General features: G+C 35.8%; 1 protein-coding gene across 2 annotated transcripts in view; it reads right to left on the bottom strand.

The window, feature by feature from the left end:
• LOC126191234 (CUE domain-containing protein 1) overlaps nt 1-22,085 on the bottom strand; it is a 272,040-nt gene that overhangs the window by 169,333 nt on the left and 80,622 nt on the right. For both annotated transcript variants that reach the window (XM_049932051.1, XM_049932042.1), the window contains exon 5: nt 5,329-5,524. In XM_049932051.1, the coding sequence (XP_049788008.1) occupies nt 5,329-5,524 (196 nt within the window). The remainder of the gene's footprint in view (nt 1-5,328; nt 5,525-22,085) is intronic.

Here is a 22,085-nt window from a genome sequence, read left to right as displayed (position 1 = left end):
TTCGTTACTCTCACAGCAGATTACACAATGTTAGTATGCACTTTCCTAAGTTTCATGGTTGGGTTCAGCAGAAACTACTGAATTTATAAACTTTACACATGGGACACAGAAAGCAAGAGTGGATATTTTGCATTTTCTATATCAATTACTCACTTTCTCTGTCTGATGTATCACACTGGTCCAGTTTCTCTGCTGTTATTGCAAAATGGTTAAATTTTCTGCCATTTTGTTTACAGTGGCCCAATTTTTTGTAAATACATAATGGAAATGGGGAAAGTTGGAAGAAATGAAATATGAGACAAGAAACAACAACATAAATCCTCAAGGACTACGTCAGAGCCGGCTGCTATGGCCAAGCGGTTCTAGGCGCTTCAGTCCAAAACCATGCTGCTGCTATGGTTGAAGGTTTGAATCCTGCCTCGGGCATAGATGCGTGTAACGTCCTTAGGTTAGTTAGGCTTAAGTAGTTCTAAGTCTAGGGAACTGAAGACCTCAGACGTTAAGTCCCGTAGTGCCTGGAGCCATCTGAACTACGTCAGACAAAATGGAGGGGTAACACACAGAATGAGCTGAGAGTGTTTTACAGCTTTGTAAAGATGAGTGGAAGGTATGGAAAAGGATGGAAATTAGAGTTCCATATCATGTTGTTGGCCAGGTCTTAAGGAACAGACCAGAAGCTCAGATTCCTGTACCTGTTAATACATATTCTTACATGAAATACTAGACTAGTCTAATTAGATTGTTCTATCAAATGTGTACATAAAACTACTATAAAAAACAATAACATTTTATAACAGGAAAAAACCTGATGTTTTCTGTAAACACTGTGTTTTGGGTGAAACATGGAGCACTATTTGTTTGGGCTGCCTCCACTTACACATTGCATAAATGAAGTAACAAGCAACTGCTGAGGTACCTAAGAAAATGCGTCTAATGAATTGTTGGGGGAGAGACTCAGTTCACATCGAATAAACCATATAAACCAAGAAAGAGAAACAAATAAATAAAGTCATTAGTGAAGAGGTACCCACCATTAGATCTCACTTGGTTACAGATTCATTAAAGGAAATTAGCAAAATGTTGAAGGTGCTGATACATTAAAAAAAAGAGGTTTAAGTAAATAGGAATAAAACTAAAGTGACTACAGTTAGTAAAGGTGTTACAGATACCAAAATAAAGATAAAGAAAGAGGACACTACATTTACCTAAGTAAAGTAGTTCTGTTATCTTTCGTATGTAGTTATGGGAGGCAGTAGATGTTTACTAGAAGCGAACGGGTGAATACTACTACCAAAGCAGGTATTTACAGCTAAGAAATATATTATTACAAACACAAACATCAATTCAGTTCATGAACATCCTTGAGAAAACCATTAATGTGGAGCACACTCTTCAGTATCTATGGACATGAACACAAAAGTATAGTCACCAACTTGGGGCTAGCGGCTGTACAGTGGCTCTTGCAGTAATTCTTACTATTGTCCAGCTGAATGGATTTATCTGAAATGCAGCATTTTAAGTTAAGCCTAACTGAGGTTTTTATGGCTATTAGTTGAAATACACAAATAACTGTACCAAGTCACTTTTAATTTAATTTTTTTGGGAATTATACTTCAATCATGAGGTAAATTCACTTTAATTAATGTAATATAGTTTCTAATTACACTGTCCTGCAGTTCTCATTATCAACTTTATTGAGTTGTATTTACATTACACCCTTCACTTTTTATAAACTGACTTAAGCAAACACTGTGCATAATGTGCCATATGCTGCTAGCTATGCCAAATTATGGGCCCAAGAGCAATATTAGAAGATAGTTAAATCTGTCCATTTACATCAGGCAATCACGCTATATTAAATGTGCATACCAATTATATCCTGATGCTCTCTTCATGCATTAATGGTAAATCCAAGATGGAGACAATTACATATAAGAGGACAGATCATTGCTCACCAAATACAGAAGCAGTTGAACATGGGACAGGTACGAAAAACAGTCTGACAATGCTTCCACTACTTGAGTGTGGCAAGTAGTAACTTTGATGGTATGAGTGGTGCACATTCACATAGGAAAGACTGCATGGGTTAGTGCAAGTTGTTTCAAACCCTGATGTGTATAGTTTTCTATTTCATGGATGATCCTTAAGACCTCCCCATCCTCCCCTCCCAATGCAAACTGTCTCAATTTGATAAAAGTATACCCCTACCTCCTCTGCCCTTAAATCACCATGACATCTTTAGTGGGAAAAATCTACAGGGGGTAATAAAAATAAACAATAACCACTCACTTTGTTAACTGATGCTATTATATGGTAGGTCTCATATGGAATTGTTAATTCCATAAAAAATAAACACACGTCTATAAATAAAATGCACTCCTATGCATAATGCAACTAAATGAATGTAAAAAAAATAAGAAATTCCTTCCAGACAGAGCAGACAATGAGGCCAGAATGTAACAAACTGAAGCCTTCAGAACCAGAGACAAGGCTGCTTCTTTAAAAAAGAAATAAAATAAAATAAAATAAAATAAAAAAGAAAAAAACTGGAACTACTCTGAGATTAATAGAAAAGCTGCCAAAAGTATAGGGTGAAGGGAAATTGACTCTGTAATGAAGGCTGTGATTTAACATCATGATGATATAACACAAAGAGAGACAAGAAACGTACACAAATTAAACTTTACACATTGTTTTATGAGAGATGGAAAAATCCACTAAATGCAGATTGCCTACAATATAATTTTTTTTAACATTTGGAATTAGCTGTGATAATTAGGGCAGCTTTTTAAAAATATTTGAGGATGATTATCTTTATTATTACAGGTTTGAGCAAAGCCTTCCACAGGAACAATAATCACCCTCAACATAATGGTTGCTTACCTATTTAAGACCTGCACAACAAAATATGGTATGCCAAGTAACTATTAACATTAACACTATTTCTCCGATTAAAATTACTTTGTGATTAACAGACGGCAGTGGAGGGGAGCGGGATTGCACACTCGTACACAACATGTCACGTGCTCACATGATGCGACAGTTGGACATGCATCAAGTAGAAACGGGTTATCTGCTTACTGTCTGTTGCCATGTCTTTGTAGGTAGTAGGGAGGTCAGTGATGGGTGCCGCTGCTGCTGTATGGTCAGCAATGCGTAAAATACCATAATCACTAGTTATTGGTGAATAACAGTAAAAGACTTATAGTTCAATCACACAAGTCACAAAGTAATAAATTATCTGTGTACAGTGCAATGCAACAGTTCGGCCAACTTAGACTGCAGCTGTGATTGATCTGGTAAACCACTTAAGAAACAGAAACACAAAAAACACTAATTAATTCAGCTTAGTGTATGGAAACAACTTTGCTTGTGGCACACAGTGGCATACTAAGAATATGTAAATTAGATTTACTCCACTTTATAGTGAGAGACAGCTTTCGTTCCACCCTTAAAAACCATTTCAGTATGATAGCTGCATTTGGCTTACAGTAATATATGACCCAGATTCCAGTGAACATAAAAAATCATGGGGCCAAATTTTTCACAGTAAGTTCTCCAAATTAACTCCTGTAGGTTCCAAAACATCATAATAACTATGACCAATAAAGGCAAGTTATGATGTGAGACTCTAAGTCGTGAAAGAATTGAATTTTTTTATGATTGGTTGATAAAGATTGTGAATCTGACATTGCTATTTTTAATAGGTTTGTGCAGAAACTAAATGTTTACAATAGTACTAACTTCAGCAGTAGATCCAGTTTTGCCTTATTTGCATAAAAAACATTTTCACACTAGTGCAACTAAACATGCAAAAATTGTGCTTATTTCAGGTCCTTCCTCCCTGCCTGACTCTCTCCCAACTCCTACAGGCCATTTCACCTGGTAAGGCTTGTGCCCACAAAACAGGCAACACACTGATCATGTGGAGCCCAAGAAACAGCTGTGATTGGCTGATGCTCACTCCCTATCACTTGAATCACTGAAATGTCAATCACAAAGTAATTTTAATTGAGGTATAGTAACACCAATGCATTTTAATAGCACATACTGCCAATGTACGAAGGAAAACCATAAAAAATTTCATCAATTGTTGTCGTCCTTCATTAACAACATGACGTGCAAATAAGGTCCAGAGCCTGAAAATATCTTTTAACACTATTATACTGAATAAAATGTTCATTGTGAAACCTCAATTAGACTTAAATTTTTTATTAAGTTTAACTGAAAAATTAAAAACAATTATAAAATCTGATAGAAGAATTCAATAAATATTTTTTAAAGTTGTGGACTCGCTTTGTAAATATTCTGTTTATAAACAAAAAAAAAAAAAATGGGAACAAAGTCATAGCTTCAGGGAACGAATGTTCTCAAATAATTTTCTGAAAAAGATAATCATGTTTAGCAATGTTATACTCATTTCATGTGTGCCATGAGGGGTCTAGCCTGTTTCTATTCACTGTTATACTTTCAACCTCTTTTTACACACCTGTTCATTGTTCAGCTGCTTCTGTATTTGATGAATAGTGATGAATCCTTAATTATATTGTCTTCACTGATTTCAATGTTCCGGTAACCCCTCAAGACCCTCTGTATGTCCCACCTCCATGAATAAACCTAACACAGCAAAGGTGCAGCAATTTTTCTGAAGTCACTTGCTAATGTGTGTTTTGGAATCCTTGTGATCTACACCGTTAAGCCAAGAACCCTGTCCTCTGAAAACCATTATGTTTCACTGTCATACTTACAGGTCATGACAAAATCATACGCGGGGTTTGCCATAATTGGTAACCCTTGAGCTCCACCTGTGTACATCACTTACTACAAACCCATATCGCACATGTAACTTTCAGAATCACATACTCCACCGATCTGCATTATTCTCCAGATCAGAAGTCTAGTCACATTATTCTTCAACTTTCCTCTTGTTTAAATAAATAGCAATCCTCCTACCTGTTCTACACCATTCTGACGGATCTATCTTCAACGTCATATGTTTATGTGGGATAGATTGTGAGCTTGGTATGCCAACTACAGTTTCTAATTAGTGAATTTTAAATGAGTGTATACAAAAAGATGTTGTGTAAACAACATAAGGCATATATAACTTGGGGCAATTTCAGTATTCAATTATGTTTCATTTACTATTATGTAACAACATACTGGCCACACATTATCATTCTACAAGACATTGCAATCAAAAGCCTTAATAAAAGTTACTTTAAAGAAACATACATAGCACTTATGCCACAAACATCAATTTTGCATTTACAGCTTCAGTTTCTGAGCAAATATAAGACTCATTAAAAAGTTACACTTGAGGCTTACCCTTCTCTAATGTAGAAAGAAAGTCTTTGTTCCAACGTAATTCTGCCATAAACTCTTCATTTTGCAAGAAAAGAGCAATTCTCTCATCTTCAAGATAGCGATCTAACTCAGGGTCAGCACCATCACATAAAACACCACGGACTTTTTGGTTTTCTGCAAATTTCTTCTGTAACATCTGCTGATTAAGCATCATTGCCTGTGCAGAACAAAAAATATTTCCCTAAACAGCCACCAGCTAATATAAAAAATGAACTACTTCAATTCAGTGTACAAAATTCATATTATTGCCTCTCATAAGATACACGTATAGCTAAGAAAAATATAAAAAAACATATCTGGAAAGGATTTCATTCTTAAGTCAATTTTTAACTATACATGATTAAAAATCCTAATTACAGGTTATAGTAGATTAGTACTATCAATTTATGGACAACAAACCAAATTCACATTGTTACCAGTCATTAAATCTACATTCAAATGGTTATACCTCTTCTGCTTTCCTTCTCCGTTTTTCACGAAGTAAGTACCTCCTGCGAGCTCTGTATTCATTCCATCGAGTTGATAAACGGCGTGACTTAGCTTGCAGGCGCAAAATCATTTGACGCCACATTAGAAATTTCTTTTGCTGGATCTAACCAAGACTGTAGAGTGTCTGAGTGGAATGTGTTGGAAATAATTTGGCCCTCAATTATTTTATTACAGACACTGTTCAGTTGAGCAAATTAATTTCAGATACTGGTAAAGTTATGGAGCACATATCCAGCGATGTCACCAAGAAAACTAGTCAACATTGTTAGGTTCATGAAAAATGTTTAACTGCAACAATGTCCATAAGCTAATATTTTACCCAATGATAAAATACTGCAAGTGTAATATCAACTGAAAAAAGTATTAAAAAACTTTAGTTTCTGCTACAGAAAGTAACTTTTCATAACTGTCACACTCCAACCCAAAAAAGCAAGATAGTTAACATCAGAAAAGTTAATTTCATAGTTTACCAGCATTGTTTCCATTATCTACAACTTATCTCAGTATCAGTGACCTAAAAATAAAGTATTAGCATAAACACTGGTTCCAACATCCTACTTTCTTTGAATGTGGAACAAAACTTTTAAAGTGAATTCTTTCTATTTATGTAAATCATTCATACACAAGAAAACATCCAAATATGAACAGAAGAGGAACAACACAAATAAAAGCAACTGTCCAGTGCATGTGGCCTTCTTGGAGTGTACTGAACTGCCTAACGGCTGCAGCCCACACAAAAACCCACTGAGTTGATTGGCTCAATTAGGTAACAACAGTGACTCATGACACACAAACAGAGGACCACTCATACAGGGGATACTGATAAATTCATTTTATATATAACTGAACAAATCATTCTTGATTCTGTGTAATAACCCATGATTACAGAATTGTGTGCCTCTTGTTAAAATTAAATAATATCATGTTACTGATAAGAAATTGTGTTTCATGTAATAGCTATAAAAAATTTCTTTACAAGCACAAATACAGATGGGGTAGCAAAGGTAACAGTGAAAATAACGGTGTCCTGTTGATATTAAAAAGACTTTTTTTATAATGAAACAAAGTTATAAGTTGTAATGTTGATATTACAGGCTGTGGCATATGCCCCATTTGTGTGTGTGTGTGTGTGTGTGTGTGTGTGTGTGTGTGTATGTAAAAATGGGGAGGGGGTAGGGTGTTGCCCTACTGTGTGTTGTTTTCATAAATCACTAACATCTGTTTAAAATGTAAACATATAGGATTACTATTTTTATACAGCAAACATGTACAGTTTTGTTATTTGGTTCCTTCTTGCCTTTCTTTCTTTTATTCTTATTCTTACCGCTCCATCTGTAATCAAATGTAGTGTGTCTTAAAACAAGCAAGGTGGCAAGTATGGCTGTGTAAAGTCATCAAGACAACATAACTATAATAACTAAGAAATTTCACAAAATTAGTCAGCAAAACTAGACTGTTAATATTTGTAACATGGTGAATGACATTCATTTGTATAAAAATAATTACTTGTGATAATAACAAAGTGCATGTACATAGTTGCCTGTAATGTTTGTAGCTGATCATATTACCACATCATTATATGAAATTAGAATGATTTAAACAAATTGTTTAAGTAAGATCTTCATTGTTAATGACAAGTCAGTGGCGATTGTCGTTTTACTCTTACTATGGTTGTGTACAGCTCCTAATGATTTTGACTGTTTTAGTAATTCAGCAACCATATAACATAATCCATATATTTCACTAAATCCTCAGGTCACAAGATGTGATGACAAATGGCAACTACACAATCTGTTGAGCATTTTTAATATAATTAATTATGAAAACTTTGTGAAAGAACATTTTATTTCATGAAAAATAGTATGTGCATTACTATGACTACACACACATTAATTCTTGACAGAAACTGTGTAACAGTAAAAAGAAGTAAATAGAAAGTTATCAAAATCTATTTGCATATCCTAACACGGTCCCTTAAGTTGACAATATGAAGTTCAAATGTACAGTTACTTGTTCACTTACATCATAACACAAGTTTCTTACACATGTTTCACGTCTTTGGGGTTACGGATTTCATAAAAGCATCAGCTAGCATTTCTCCAGAAGGCAGATGTTCAATATTAGTAACACCTACCTTACAAAATGATATTTTATATCTATATGCTTGGATCTAGAATTTATCACTAGATTCTTGGCCAACTCAATGGCTCCTTCATCATCACAATATACTTTAAGTGACTCTATGATACTACTTGGATCTACCTCAGACATGTTGTCTGAACCACAGTAAATTTCACAGTTGATGCCAAAGAAATATATCCAGCTTCACAAGTGATGCAATAATTTTTTGTTTTATACGAGACCACAGTAACAATTTTGCATTTTTATGCACAAAACAGTAGCAGAGTATCTGTAATTGACTTTATTTCCCCATCTGCATCACTGAAGGCCATTGCTTCTCTACTGGCACCTCCAAAAAGTTCTGGCTTATTTCCCATGGTTCCCTTTAAATATCTTTTTACTGACAACCAATGGACCCTTTTTAAAAACAGTGATTACATCTCATAAGGACATTCTGAGCAAAACACATGTCAGGCCTGTAGATTTGGGATAATTATAGAAGACTTCCTATTGCCTCCTGATAAGGTACACTGATGGCAGCTGATTCCACTGCCTCAAAGTCCAACCCAAATTCAAGTGATAATGACATTGGCTTGGCTTCACTCATTCCAAATTCCTCCAGAACTTTTCTTCCATAGGATTCCTATAAGACCCAAATCTTTCCTTTTTCACAATTTCATGTAATTTTCACATCTAAACACTGGCTCCCTGGTCCTAAATCTTATATCTCAAAAAATCTCCTTCAAAGAATTTTCATGCAATTCAGGACACTTCTATCACTTGAGAATAACAACATAGCATTCACATATAAAGCTAGGATGACTAGCTTGGCGCCCTCCATCCTATGAAAATAGATACAGGGATCAGAGGATTAGCTGGTCAATTTCTTTTTTTTTAACAGATCATCAATAAACAGCTTTTTCAACCTCCATACCTTTCCAGGAGCTCCAAAATTTTCTGGTGGAATGACACAAACTTTTTATTTCAGTCTCCATCGAGATAAGGAGTGGTGATATCAACAAAGCCGATCTGCCACAGACATGAGATATCTAATTGCTAACCAATGTTTGACCACCATTGTGAAGGTTTTGAGAACTGAGACCTATCACTTAAGAGCACCCTTTTACCACTTGGCATGCAATAAATGTTTCTGGTGTACTGCTAGTCCTAGGCTTTATCTTTAGTTGTCACTTAATCTGGAGAGGTTTTTGTCATTTGGTTAGCAAAACCGCTTCAAATGTATCACTACAAACTAGAGATGAGAATTCTTTCTGCATTGCTTCTTTCCATTCTTTCTTATTTATCCCTTCCAAGACCTCATTGGCATCAATGTCTTCATTCGGAAGTCAGACCATTCCTTGGGTTTTGGTTCCCTGCTTGACCTTCGAAGTGCAACCCCTTGTAGAACTATAGGACCCATATTTTAATTCTCAAGTTACTCATCTAGAGCTTCAGTTTCCATTGCATCATTGTCAAAACCATAAAAGGCTTCATTATCACTGTCTTCTGATTTAATTTCTTCTTCAGTGTGTAAAGTATTGATGTCATGAAGAAATGCTTCTTGTTCCAATCCTAAGATATTGGCTATCTTAGGTTCTCCTATCTTTTAACTTGGAAAAATCTCACTCTCTGGAAAATTTACATCCCTTCTGACAGTTATCAAATAAGTCTTGCTACTGATGAATCAATAACCTTTTGTTGTCCAGCAGTATCCCATGAATGTCAAGTTCTGTCACTTCTTGATTAGGTTTCAGAATGTTAACCATCGCATTGCAGCAAAAAATTCTCAAGTGTGATAAAGAAGGCTTTCTCCTGTGGTGTTTTATCTCCATGTTGAGAGGAAGGAGAATGATTTGATAGGTATACAGCTGTAGACACAGCTTCCGTCAGAATGATTTGATAGGTATGCAGCTGTAGACACAGTTTCAGTCCAGTGCTCCTTTGGTAAGTTGGCATCAAACATCAGGGTATGAGCTTTTTCAACCCAAGTTTGATTAGCTCTCTCAACAACAGCTGCAGACTGTATATTATTGTAAGCTGGTGGATGGTATCTTCAGAATTCAGAAATCTTTGTAGGTCATCATTGGCATATTCATTTCCAATGTTAGACTGCAACTTCTTGATACTTCCATCTATCTGCTTTTCCACCATGACTTCGAAGTTTTTAAATGTCTACATGACCTCAGACTTTTTCTTCAAAAAAAGAGGGACTTGTATCTTGATAAATCATCAATAAATGTGAGAAAATAATGCATTCCATCAATAGACGATGTCTCCGTTGGTCCACATAAATCAGAATGAACAAAGTGCAAGATATTTTAAGAAGATCGTTTGCTAGTTTTCAATGGAAGACATGATTGTTTTCTCTTGATGCACAACTTAAGGGGATCCTTAACCACCATGTTGTCATTTAATCTCAATGAAACCTTTGCCAACTTTGGCATACTTTTTTGATTTGTATGTCTTAAACTGTGATGCCATACAAATCCACTGCCTCATGTGTAGTAGCATAGTTCCATATCAATCGCTTTCAAGCAACAAATGCCATTATTAGGTTATGCTACAGCAATTAGTCACATTCTGCATCATACATGAAACCACTTCTCATTTTAAATGTTACTTTATGTCCTTTGTGTACAATTTGAATACCCGAGATCAAATTCATGCCAGAGTCATGTATATGGATGACATCACATGCATCTACATCCACTGTTTTATCGCCACTATAGATGGTCAGATATTACTTACAAAGTCTTTGCTACTGAGCCATCACCTCTCACACTGATCACTGAGCTATTACACGGCTGAGTATTATGAAGCTTTTATCTATCATTATTGATGCAAATTGATGCACAAGAATTTGAACACCACATGCTTTTGTGAGACTGTTTAGAATATGCTGCAAGAAAGGCTTTCTTGTGTTCTGGTTGCTTTCTGGTTACATTTCCTTTATTGCTTTTGTTACAAAAGTATTTAGCAATACAACTGAGTCTGTTGCACTTGTAGCATTAATGCTTTTTGTATGACTCTTGTTTGTTTAAATATAATTCTGATTCTTAATTTCCATTTGTCCCTTCAAGTTTGACATCTTGCAGTAGTTATAATTTACTAGAATTGCCAGTGATGTGTGTGCCACTATTTTCATACGCCATAATCATAGGTCGACAATAATCGTGTAATTCAGCCAGGATCAAAGTTCCTATCCATTCTTCACTCAATGCGAATGTCATTTCATTTAAATTAAATGCCATCATTATGATTTGATTGCAACAGTAGTCTCCAACTTGCGTTTATCTATTTTGGCTGTGATTAATGTTCTAAGCAAGCCCACTCTAGAGACGAGCCCAGTCTTCAAATGCTTTTTGTAGAGCCATCCAAGTTTCTGCTGCCAAGAGTGTGTCCCTTATATGGAAATAATTCGTCTTGTCCAAGAAGAGTACACCCGGGAATGTTTTTCTGTTTCTTTTCTTCAAAGAGTCACCCAATTTCCTTGGATCTAAGGGAGAGTTCTCTACAACATCCCACAGTTCACCGTGAACTAAATAAGCCTTCATGGCAATTTCCATATTCAATAACTTTCTCATCCAATCGACTTTTCAACCACTGGGGATCCAGAGGAGGCTGTACTACACACTTTTATTCCTGAACAAATAAAATACACAGCAGTCTGCACATGCAAGTGATCAACTGATGAAAATAAAAATCAATCAGCACACATGTTACTTACAGACTGAATTTCATCGTACAACATCTATTTTTAACATTAATAAAATGCTGCTTTTATACAAAAAATGTTGCTTTCATAGGAAAAAAAAAACAGACTGTTTGTTCAACATTTTTAACATAATTAGCATGAAAACTTTGTGAAAGAACATTTAATTTAATGAAAATCACTATGTGCACTGCTGTGACTACACACACATGAAAGCTTGACAATTACAGTGTAATAGTAACAACAAGCAGTAAACAAAAAGCTGTCATTATCAATTTACATAGCACAACACAATCAAAGCAATGGACTTTTAGTATTTAATATTTACATTAATCTTATCCGTAATATGTTTAATGTAACTTTTACTGTGCTAATTTGAATGAATACACACACAAATTCCAGCCCTAGTCACAAAAACAAATTTATTTCAAATTGTGTACTCTGGCATTTTAGGCCATTTCTTTTACAAATCATCTATGTTTTCTTTTATGTGATTTCTTTCATGCAATGTTAAAATGTATATAAAAACAACACGACAATGGAATACTGTTACATGTATACAGTCCTTACCAGTGTTCAGTGGGAAATAGCAGTAGAAAAACAGACAACAGGTACAACGCAACATAGTCCTAAGTCACAGCATTTAACCTAAGGACATTACGCAATGCAAACATTGCATGTTGGTCAACCACAGAGAAAAGTTTATGTACGTAGTTGATACTCTAAAGCTGTATGCTACATTAAAAGTTGTAGTACATTAACTTTTTACTGATAAAGGGAATAAGGATATGTCCGATTCCACCCATCAGTTTTGACCTGTGTTGTCATATTATGAGAAAAGTGATTGTTTACCTGAGTTATTAAGACAACCACAGAGAGCATTTCATAACAAGCTGATTCTTCAAGATGGCAATCACAAGGCAGACCATTATGGTTAAAAAAAAAAAAAAAAAAAACACCACAATGCATTGCAGTCAGTCAATAAAATGAAATCAACAGGACAATCGTAGGAATGAGGGTGTTTTGTGTGGGAGAGAAACTAAAGAAGAAGGTTAATGAAGCTAAGATAATACCAGAGCACAGAAAAAATGGAAAAATACGAGGCACGATTCATCTAGAATAAACTGAACAAAATTATACAGAAGATACAAAATTGGAATTGAATAATTCACTTGACCTGTATAGCTCAAACAACGACAGGGATACCAGACACCACCACCAAATGATGATTTGATACAGAAGTAACACACACAAATTCCTCCAGGACAAACCGGAAAAAAAAGGGAGAGAACTTTAAAGAAACTTTTAAAAAATTTCAGTTGCAGTACAAATGAAAACTAATATTTTAGAAACTGCTAACAAATAAATAACCAATAAATACCAAAGATTCAATCCAATTCAACTAGATCATTACTACAAACCACTTCACAAAAACAAACATCCACCACAAGAGTGACACCAGTAACAACAGCACGACCCCTAAAAGAGCAATCAATATCATACACACAGTGCCTCAGCGACATCATGTTCAAAAATATTTGTATAAACCAAAATTATCAGTAACATTACTACTCATTTCCCTCATTACCATGTAGCTATTCACTTAGATTCCTTACTAACCTTCACACTCAACAAACTTGTCTCCTTACAAAAACAGTCAAATAAACAACATGTTTCACTCTCAATATAAATAAAAAATAGAAAAATCACTACTAGCATATCTATCAGTTGTTTAAGCTATGCTCCCAGGGTCCACCCAAAGCACACCCATGTACGTAACACCATATTTGAAGCAAACAGCAAACCTTACAAACATCAAAGATTACCCTAGTAAATAAGACAACCACATTAAACATTTAGCAACAGGCCACTTACATCATTTGCAATGTAAACTAATGATGTCACGTAAAACGTCATGGGAAAAAGCACGTGGGTGGAATTGGACCATGCGCTTGACCTCATACAAAGGCATGAGATGATAAACAGAGGAATGATGTTTTCCAAAAACTTAATTATTAGTTCAATCTCATTTATGAGCCTCTGTACTACTCGACATCTGAAATAAATTGTCAATTGTTTTCTTTGGTCTTTCCATTTTTTTTATTCCACTAAGAACTTACCAATATTGAGTTATTACATTAGCAGAAAATTCATACAGTTTTGTTAGTTTTAGATTATTAAACAGTTCCCTTCACGATTTTTTTCTAAAAAAAGTAATTACTTACGATTTGCTGATCTGCGTTTCCTCACATCTGGTCTGGAGGTCGCACTACCACTTTTATCACTGCCATATAATCACATCCTTGTGTTCTCACCTTCTCACTCTTTTTTTGTGGTGGGCTATTGTTCTTTTGTCACTTGATACAACTATTTTGTCGTACACTGTTTTTCACAATGTAAATATTGCGACTCCATTACGTGTTTCATCTTCTTTAGTATGTTTACCTATTTGTTGCCAACCTAACAAAGTATAAGTTCGAGACTAACTTCTATTTATGATGTTTATACCGTGTGTGTGTGTGTGTGTGTGTGTGTGTGTGTGTGTGTGTGTATGAGAGAGAGATAAAGAGGGGGGGGGGGGGATAGAGCCAACGAGTCCTTTTTTTTTGGGGGGGGGGCCGAGGCGGGGGGGGGGGGGGGGGGAAGGTGGGTTTACTAGCTGTTAGCGAGTGGTTGAAAACTGTGGTGACAGCTGATGTGACTTTTCGTTTCAATATTCGGTGGAGGGGTTCATGGATGAGTGAGTGTAAAGATGTTGGGTTCTATTATTATTATTATAATTGTAATATTGGACAGTGTTATTATGTTAATACTTTTTGCGAGTGTGTTTTGACACAGGAAGACAGGAATGAAAACAGCAGTTTCAACATTGGATTAACTAGAGAACTAGTATGAAAAGAAATCCAGAATATAATAACCAGTTCAAAAACACAACAACACAAAAACAACAAAAACACAGAATCTGCAACACTCAGAAAACTTAGGATAAGACTTCTAAATGAAAAATGTTCTGATTTCAAAAGCAGACAAAGGGAACACAGTAGTACTGATAGACAAAGAACAATACATTGAAAAAAACACAAGAATTCATCTCACAAAATAGTATTACAAAATTAAAATCAGACCAAACAAACAGATACCAGACAAAAGTAGAAAATACTCTGAAATATATTGACATCTTACTGGATAACACAGGCAAAAGAAAGTTGACACAGATCAGTCCCAGTGCACGGGTCCTCCGAAGCCAACCAAAAATCCACAAACTGAATCTATCTGTGAGGCCAATACTGCATTTCACAAAATCCCCTACTTACAAGCTTGCAGGATACATGTCAAAATTACTTTCTGAAAATTTCAAAGTACACGGAGACAGAACCATTAAAAACACTACTCAGCTAATACAACAAATAAATGATATAAAAATCCCAGACTTAGCAACACTCCTCTCATTATATATAGAAAACATGTACATACTAGTACCAAAACCTATAGAAATTATAGATAAGAACCTGAAAACTTATAGTCAACTCCCTGACGAACAGATAAAGGAAATATGCACACTAATAAAGCTCATAACAGAACAAAATTACTTCCAATTCAATAATGAATTTTATTTACAAGAAGATGGATTACAAATGGGGTCCCCAGTTTCAGGTGCCTTAGCAAATATTTTTGTAAACCACACTGAACAGAACATTTTTGCAAAAATAGCAAAAGAATACAACATACTATATTGGTTCAGGTATATGGATGACATCCTTTGATTAATAGATGAACCACAAACAAAAATTGAAAAATTACATACTGACAACAACAAGATACATACAAATATAAAATTCACAATTGAAAGAGAACAGAACAACCAAATTAACTTTATGGATATAACAATAAAAAAACAAAACAATAAGCACATGTTTGAAATTTACCGTAAACCCACGGCAACAGACATTATCATCCCCCAATCCTTGAACCAACCACAAGCACAAAAGCAAGCAGCACTTCGACACATGCTCCACAGACTCAACACAGTACCACTCACCAAAGAAAGCTACCAAAAAGAACTGGACATAATAATGGAGATAGCACAAAATAATGGTTACAATAATAACACAGTCACAAAGCCAAACTACAAAATTATAAGTAAAATAAAAGCAAAAAGCTCCAAACCACAGACAACACAACAGAACCAACGCAGTCCCATAACAACTACCGTATTTACTCGAATCTAAGCCGCAGTCGAATCTAAGCCGCACCTGAAAAATGAGACCCGAAATAAAGGAAAAAAAAATTCCAGAATCTAAGTCGCACTGGAAATTTGAGACTCGAAATTCAAGGGAAGAGTAAAGTTTTAGGCCGCACCTCCAAATCGAAACAAAGTTGGTCCATTGTAATATGAGACACAATTTAGGTCGAATGAATGACGATACAGCTACAGTAGTTTGGTTCGAGTCGTAAGCTTAGCAGTTAAGCTTTACCAGGTAGCCATTGCTATGCGTCAGGCGCTCCGTCCATATTTATACGGGTATCCTTCCTTTTTCATGTGCTTCGTCTGGTTTGAATCGATTGCTTATTTTGCTTTGATCTGATAAGTGCTGTTTTCTTTGTTATATGTGTTTGCGTCACTCTAAGCTGAAAATGCATTACTGTGTCACGCATTGTTTGTCGCATTCTGATAGTGCGTGTTTACCGCCTGTCGCCGCTCGCGGCATGGCTTGCTTTTGTGCACGCTACCACCGCTTACAATTAAAAAAAAAGAGAGAGTAATCGTCTCATTAGCGAAACAATGGCAAGAGACTGCTATTTGTTGTTACCTACACTGCTGCTTTCTTTGATAATGATCAACAAGAACCAAATAATAGACTGCGCATGATAGAACATGTTCTGAACGAGAGTTAGGCGAAAATGTTTCTCCGTTTGAAAATCTTTGCGGCCGCTTCTTTAGTACATCAAATTCTGCACAGAAATTAGAGTCATCTTAGAATTAAAAATCTCGTCAGTTGCCGTGCTTCATTTCTGACTGCATCACTATTAGGCATAAGAATAATACGAATATAAACATGACACAATACGTATATTCTTCCGCGTTTGCTGTTGTCTCACTCTAGTTTCGTAGTTTATTAGGCAGGCAGGATTTAAATGAGATAGCAGCAAACACGAAAGAATACATGACAAAATGTTGATATTCGTATTATTCTTATGGTGAAGAGAATACTGCATGTGATTCACATTTCATCAGGTTCCTATTAGCAACCATCTCTTCTCACAGGTAGGAAAAAATTCAGAAAGTAGAGTTGGCCATATTGACAAACATCCCAAACAGTCTTGCATGTCGGATTTTCGCAGTACATTGAAATTCTGCTACATTCGAAGATGAACAATATGGAATTTGTATTTACTTCGTTGGATAATGTATGAAAATGCAGTGGTCGAAACTCGGGGCGGAGAAAAAAAGCTCGTCTTTTTTTTAATTTATTTACTGATGTGGAGGTTTTGGCGCCAGTATTTATCTTTGTGCCTACAAAGCATGCCTGTGTAGCGCTACATACATTCGACGGCAGAAGTTAGTTGTGGCGGCACCTACCAACATTTTTCAGAACTTCCACTTGCTTTGCACTCGATTCTAAGCCGCAGGCGGCTTTTTGGGTTACAAAAACCGGAAAAAAAGTGCGGCTTAGATTCGAGTAAATACAGTACACAGGATAATCAGAAAAAGATGAAAGAAAACACAAGATGGTACACAATGACATACAAACACAAACTCACCCATAAAATCACCAACATTTTCAAAAGACAGAGAATAAACATAGCATACACAACAGATAATTCTATACAAAAATACACCCCAAAACTGACAAAAAACAGAGATATATACCAGAAAGCAGATATATATCAGCAGGGGAACGCTGGATATTACTTCTGTTTTACTCGATGACTTTCTATCTATTACTATGAACTGTGACCTTTCTGTCAGGAAATCACAAATCCAGTCGCACTTGTGAAGGTACATACTCATGGCAAAAAAAGAGAACATTTGATGTCAGATACAAAGAACACACGTGAGCCTGGGAATTTGGGACAAACCACTCCACCACATTTGCAGAACACCTAAGAGAAAATGACCACAAATCAACCACTAGAGAAGATGACATGAAAATAATTAGAATCAACAATAAAAGACACCTCCTAACCATACAAGAAACTTACCACATACAGAAAACCAAAGCAGAGGGGAAAATCCTGTTGAATGACCAAGTACAAATGCCAAGCAATTCATTATTTACACTAACAGATAAAATAATAGAATAATGTTCGCAAAAAAGTATTATTATAATAATACTGTCCAATATAATAAAAATAGAACCCAGCAGCTCTACACTAACTCATCCATGAACCCCTCCACTGAATATTGAAACGAAAAGTCAAATCAGCTGTCACCACAGTTTTCAACCACTCGCTAACAGCTAGTACACCCACCTCCCTCCCCCCCACCCCTCCAAAAAAAAAAAAAAAAAAAAAAAAAAAAAAAAAAAAAAAAAAAAAGGACTCATTGGCTCTATCCCCCCCCCCCCTCTCTTTATCTCTCTCTCTCTCTCACACACACACACACACACACACACAGTATAAACATCATAAATACAAGTTAGTCTCGAACTTATACTTCGTTAGGTTGGCAACAAATAGGTAAACATACCAAAGAAGATGAAACACGTAATGGAGTCGCAATATTTACATTGTGAAAAACAGTGTACAACAAAATAGTTGTATCGAGTGACAAAAGAACAATAGCCCACCACAAAAAAAGAGTGAGAAGGATGTGATTATATGGCAGCGATAAAAGTGGTAGTGCGACCTCCAGACCAGATGTGAGGAAACCCAGATCAGCAAATCATAAGTAATTACTTTTTTCACAAAAAAATCGTGAAGGGAACTGTTTAATAATCTAAAACTAACAAAACTGTATCGTTATAGATCCCATTGATGATGCCTTAGAACAGGACATATGGGACAAATAAAGTAACTAGCAGCAGGAAAAGGCAGTTTTATTTACAAAACAAGTATTTATATGCTTGCTGCGGAGGAAGGCCACACAAACAAACTTGTTATTCTGTTACTTAGTTTCCAATCCATTCGAACAGGAGAAAAAAAAAAAAAAAAAAAGAAATCAGAAGAGCTAATAGGATGGTTTAATGGTAATTTAATTACAAAATAGAGATCTTAGAGACAAAACTACCACTGTTAGCACATATTTACATCTACGTGATTACTCTGTTATTTACAGTAAAGTGCCTGGCAGAGGGTTCAATGAACCACCTTCAAACTGTGTCTTCCGTTCCACTCACAAATGGCACGCGGGAAAAACGAGCACTTAAATTTTTCTGTGCGAGCCCCGATTTCTCGTATTTTATCATGATGATGATTTCTCCCTATGTAGGTGGGTGCCAACAGAATGTTTTCACAATCAGAGGAGAAAATTGGTGATAGAAATTTCATGAGAAGATCCCATCACAGAGAAAAATGCCTTTGTTTTAATGATTGCCACTCCAATTCACGTATTATGTCTGTGGCACTATCTCCCCTATTTCGCGATAATACAATACAAGTTGCCGCCCTTCTTTGTACTTTTTCTATGTCATCCGTCAGTCCCACCTGATGCGGATCCCATACCGCACAGCAACACTCCAGAATAGGGTGGACAAGTGTGGTGTAAGCAGTCTCTTTAGTAGACCTGCTGCACCTTCTAAGTGTTGCCAATGAATCGCAGTCTTCAGTTTGCTCTACCCACAATATTATCTATGTGATTGTTCCAATTTAGGTTATTTGTAATTGTAATCCCTAAGTATTTAGTTGAATTTACAGCCTTCAGATTTGAGTGACTTATCTCATAATCGAAATTTAGCTGATTTCTTTTAGTACTCATGTGAATAACTTCACACTTTTCCTTATTCGGGGTCAATTGCCACTTTTCGCATCATACAGATATCTTACCTAAATCATTTTCCAAGTTGTTTTGATCATCTGATGACTTTACAAGATGGTAAATGACAGCATCATATGCAAACAATCTAAGGCGGCTACTCAGATTGTCTCCTATGTTGTTAATACAGAGCAGGAACAATAGAGAGCCTTGGGGAACGCCGGATATTACTTCTGTTTTACTCGATGACTTTCTATCTATTACTATGAACTGTGACCTTTCTGTCAGGAAATCACAAATCCAGTCGCACAACTGAGGCAATACTCCGTAGGCACGCAGTCTGGTTAGAAGATGCTTGTGAGGAACGGTGTCGAAAGCCTTCTGGAAATCTAAAAATATAGAATCAATTTGACATCCCCTGTTGATAGCACTTATTACTTCATGAGTATAAAGAGCTAGTTGTGTTTCACAAGAATGATATTTTCTGAATCCCAAAACCCTACTGCAAATCGACGTTAGTGATATAGGCCTGTAACTGAGTGGATTACTCCTACTTCCCTTTTTGGGTATTAGTGTGACTTGAGAAATTTTCCAGTACTTAGGTACGGATGTTTCTGTGAGCGAGTGGTTGTATATAATTGCTAAATATGGAGCTATTTTATCAGCATAATCTGAGAGGAACCTGACTGGTATACAATCTGGACCATAGGCCTTACCTTTATTAAGTGATTTAAGCTGCTTCGTTACTCCGAGGATATCTACTTCTATGTTTCTCATCTTTGCAGTTGTTCTTGATTGGAATTCAGGAATATTTACTTCATCTTCTTTGGTGAAGGAGTTTCGAAAACCGTGTTTAATAACTCTGCTTTAGTGGCACTGTCATAAAATGGTAAGTAGTGAGTGGTACCATACAAAGTTGTTATGACTGGTAAAAATTTGACCTGATTAACTGTACAGTATGGTTCAAACTTGTATTTAGGATCTCACATTAATAAATTGTACTTTGTTCTACACAATTTAATGTGCAAAAAAAAAAAAAAAAAAAAAAAAAAAAAAAAAAAAAAAAGTTGCACTGGGCAAGTACCAAACCTATGACCTTTCATTCACTAACCATTAACGGTACCGGGAGTCTATCATTACTGTTTCAACCTGCCCACTAATCTACATTGCATTAATATGAATACAGTTGTTACTGTTTCCTACAGCCTACTTTTTTGATTGTAGGACCAGTTTTATTCATACACATTTTAAAAATATTGTATTCTCTTGTAGTTTTGTAATCATTCTCCTAATGTCGTAGAACAATTTGCAGGCAAAATCTTACAGGATAAATCTGACAAAAATATAATGCATGCGTAATCATGTACACACATTTATCAATTCTACTTACTAAGGTATCGCGCACATATATTTGAATCCAATGCTTTATTTCATATAACAAAAGAGACACTGAGCAAATTTTTGTAGTGCCAAGTAGATGGAATAAGAAGTAAGTTGATATAGAGCTTTAAATTAGCGATGGACTTTTCCTTGCACTTGTGAACTAATATTGGTTCCCCTTTGTCCTGCTGACTATTGGATAGGACCAATTTAACGCTAATTATGAAAACAGGTATTCAGACTTGATACCCCAACAAAAACTGCAAAATCTGCTTTTGCTATTAATAAAGGATAACATGGGAAAAACTGTGTTTCATACTCGCCACAACAAATGCTTTTCGACTCATTTAGCTTAAATTTGTTGAGATTTTTTGTTGTTAAATATCCAACAAGTTCCGTTTGAAGCCACTGATCAGTTTTAGTAGTGCATTAGACAATCGAGTGCACTTCTTTAATACACACAACTAAAGATGCTGCAGAAGTCAATGTATCACCAGCAGCACAGTGGGCCAAAATGGCAGCCACTGGCAAGTTGGCTGTACTTTCCCTATATAGAGCTTTAGCACCCGATTCCTGTGCATGCACACACATCTCCAGTCCACCAGGAGGAAGGAGGCATGGCTGGCCTTGCCTTACCATGAGCTGCAACATCTCTTGCTTTTTAGCAGATGATTTTATTAACTACTTAGAAAATAAAATCTTAGTAGAAAGAGTATAGTTGTTCAGCAAATTTTATATTATAAAAAATGTATGGGTGGCATGTTAATCCTTTTTTATGGAAACGAGCAAAAAATTAATTAAACCTTTATGGCATTTAACTATTTACATAGAAACATAAAGAAGAGTAATTTATCGATCTTCTACATCTCTGGATTACAAGAAAACACCTGACACACAAATGTCAGACAGGCCTATACAAAAAGGCAACATACAGCAACATTGGCTTTCACAGCACATCACATTATCATCAGACACAAAAATCAACATTTGCAAGTATGCTGCACAGTTCATGTATAATTTCATTAACAGATCATCATTGCCAGCAAGAATTGAAGGACATGAAAACAGCAGAAAAAACCAGTGGATACTGGAATACATCAG

Source organism: Schistocerca cancellata, chromosome 1 (genome assembly GCF_023864275.1).
Source record: "Schistocerca cancellata isolate TAMUIC-IGC-003103 chromosome 1, iqSchCanc2.1, whole genome shotgun sequence".
NCBI classification, from domain to species: Eukaryota; Metazoa; Arthropoda; class Insecta; order Orthoptera; family Acrididae; genus Schistocerca; species Schistocerca cancellata.
This window is presented reverse-complemented; position numbering and strand designations above follow the sequence as displayed.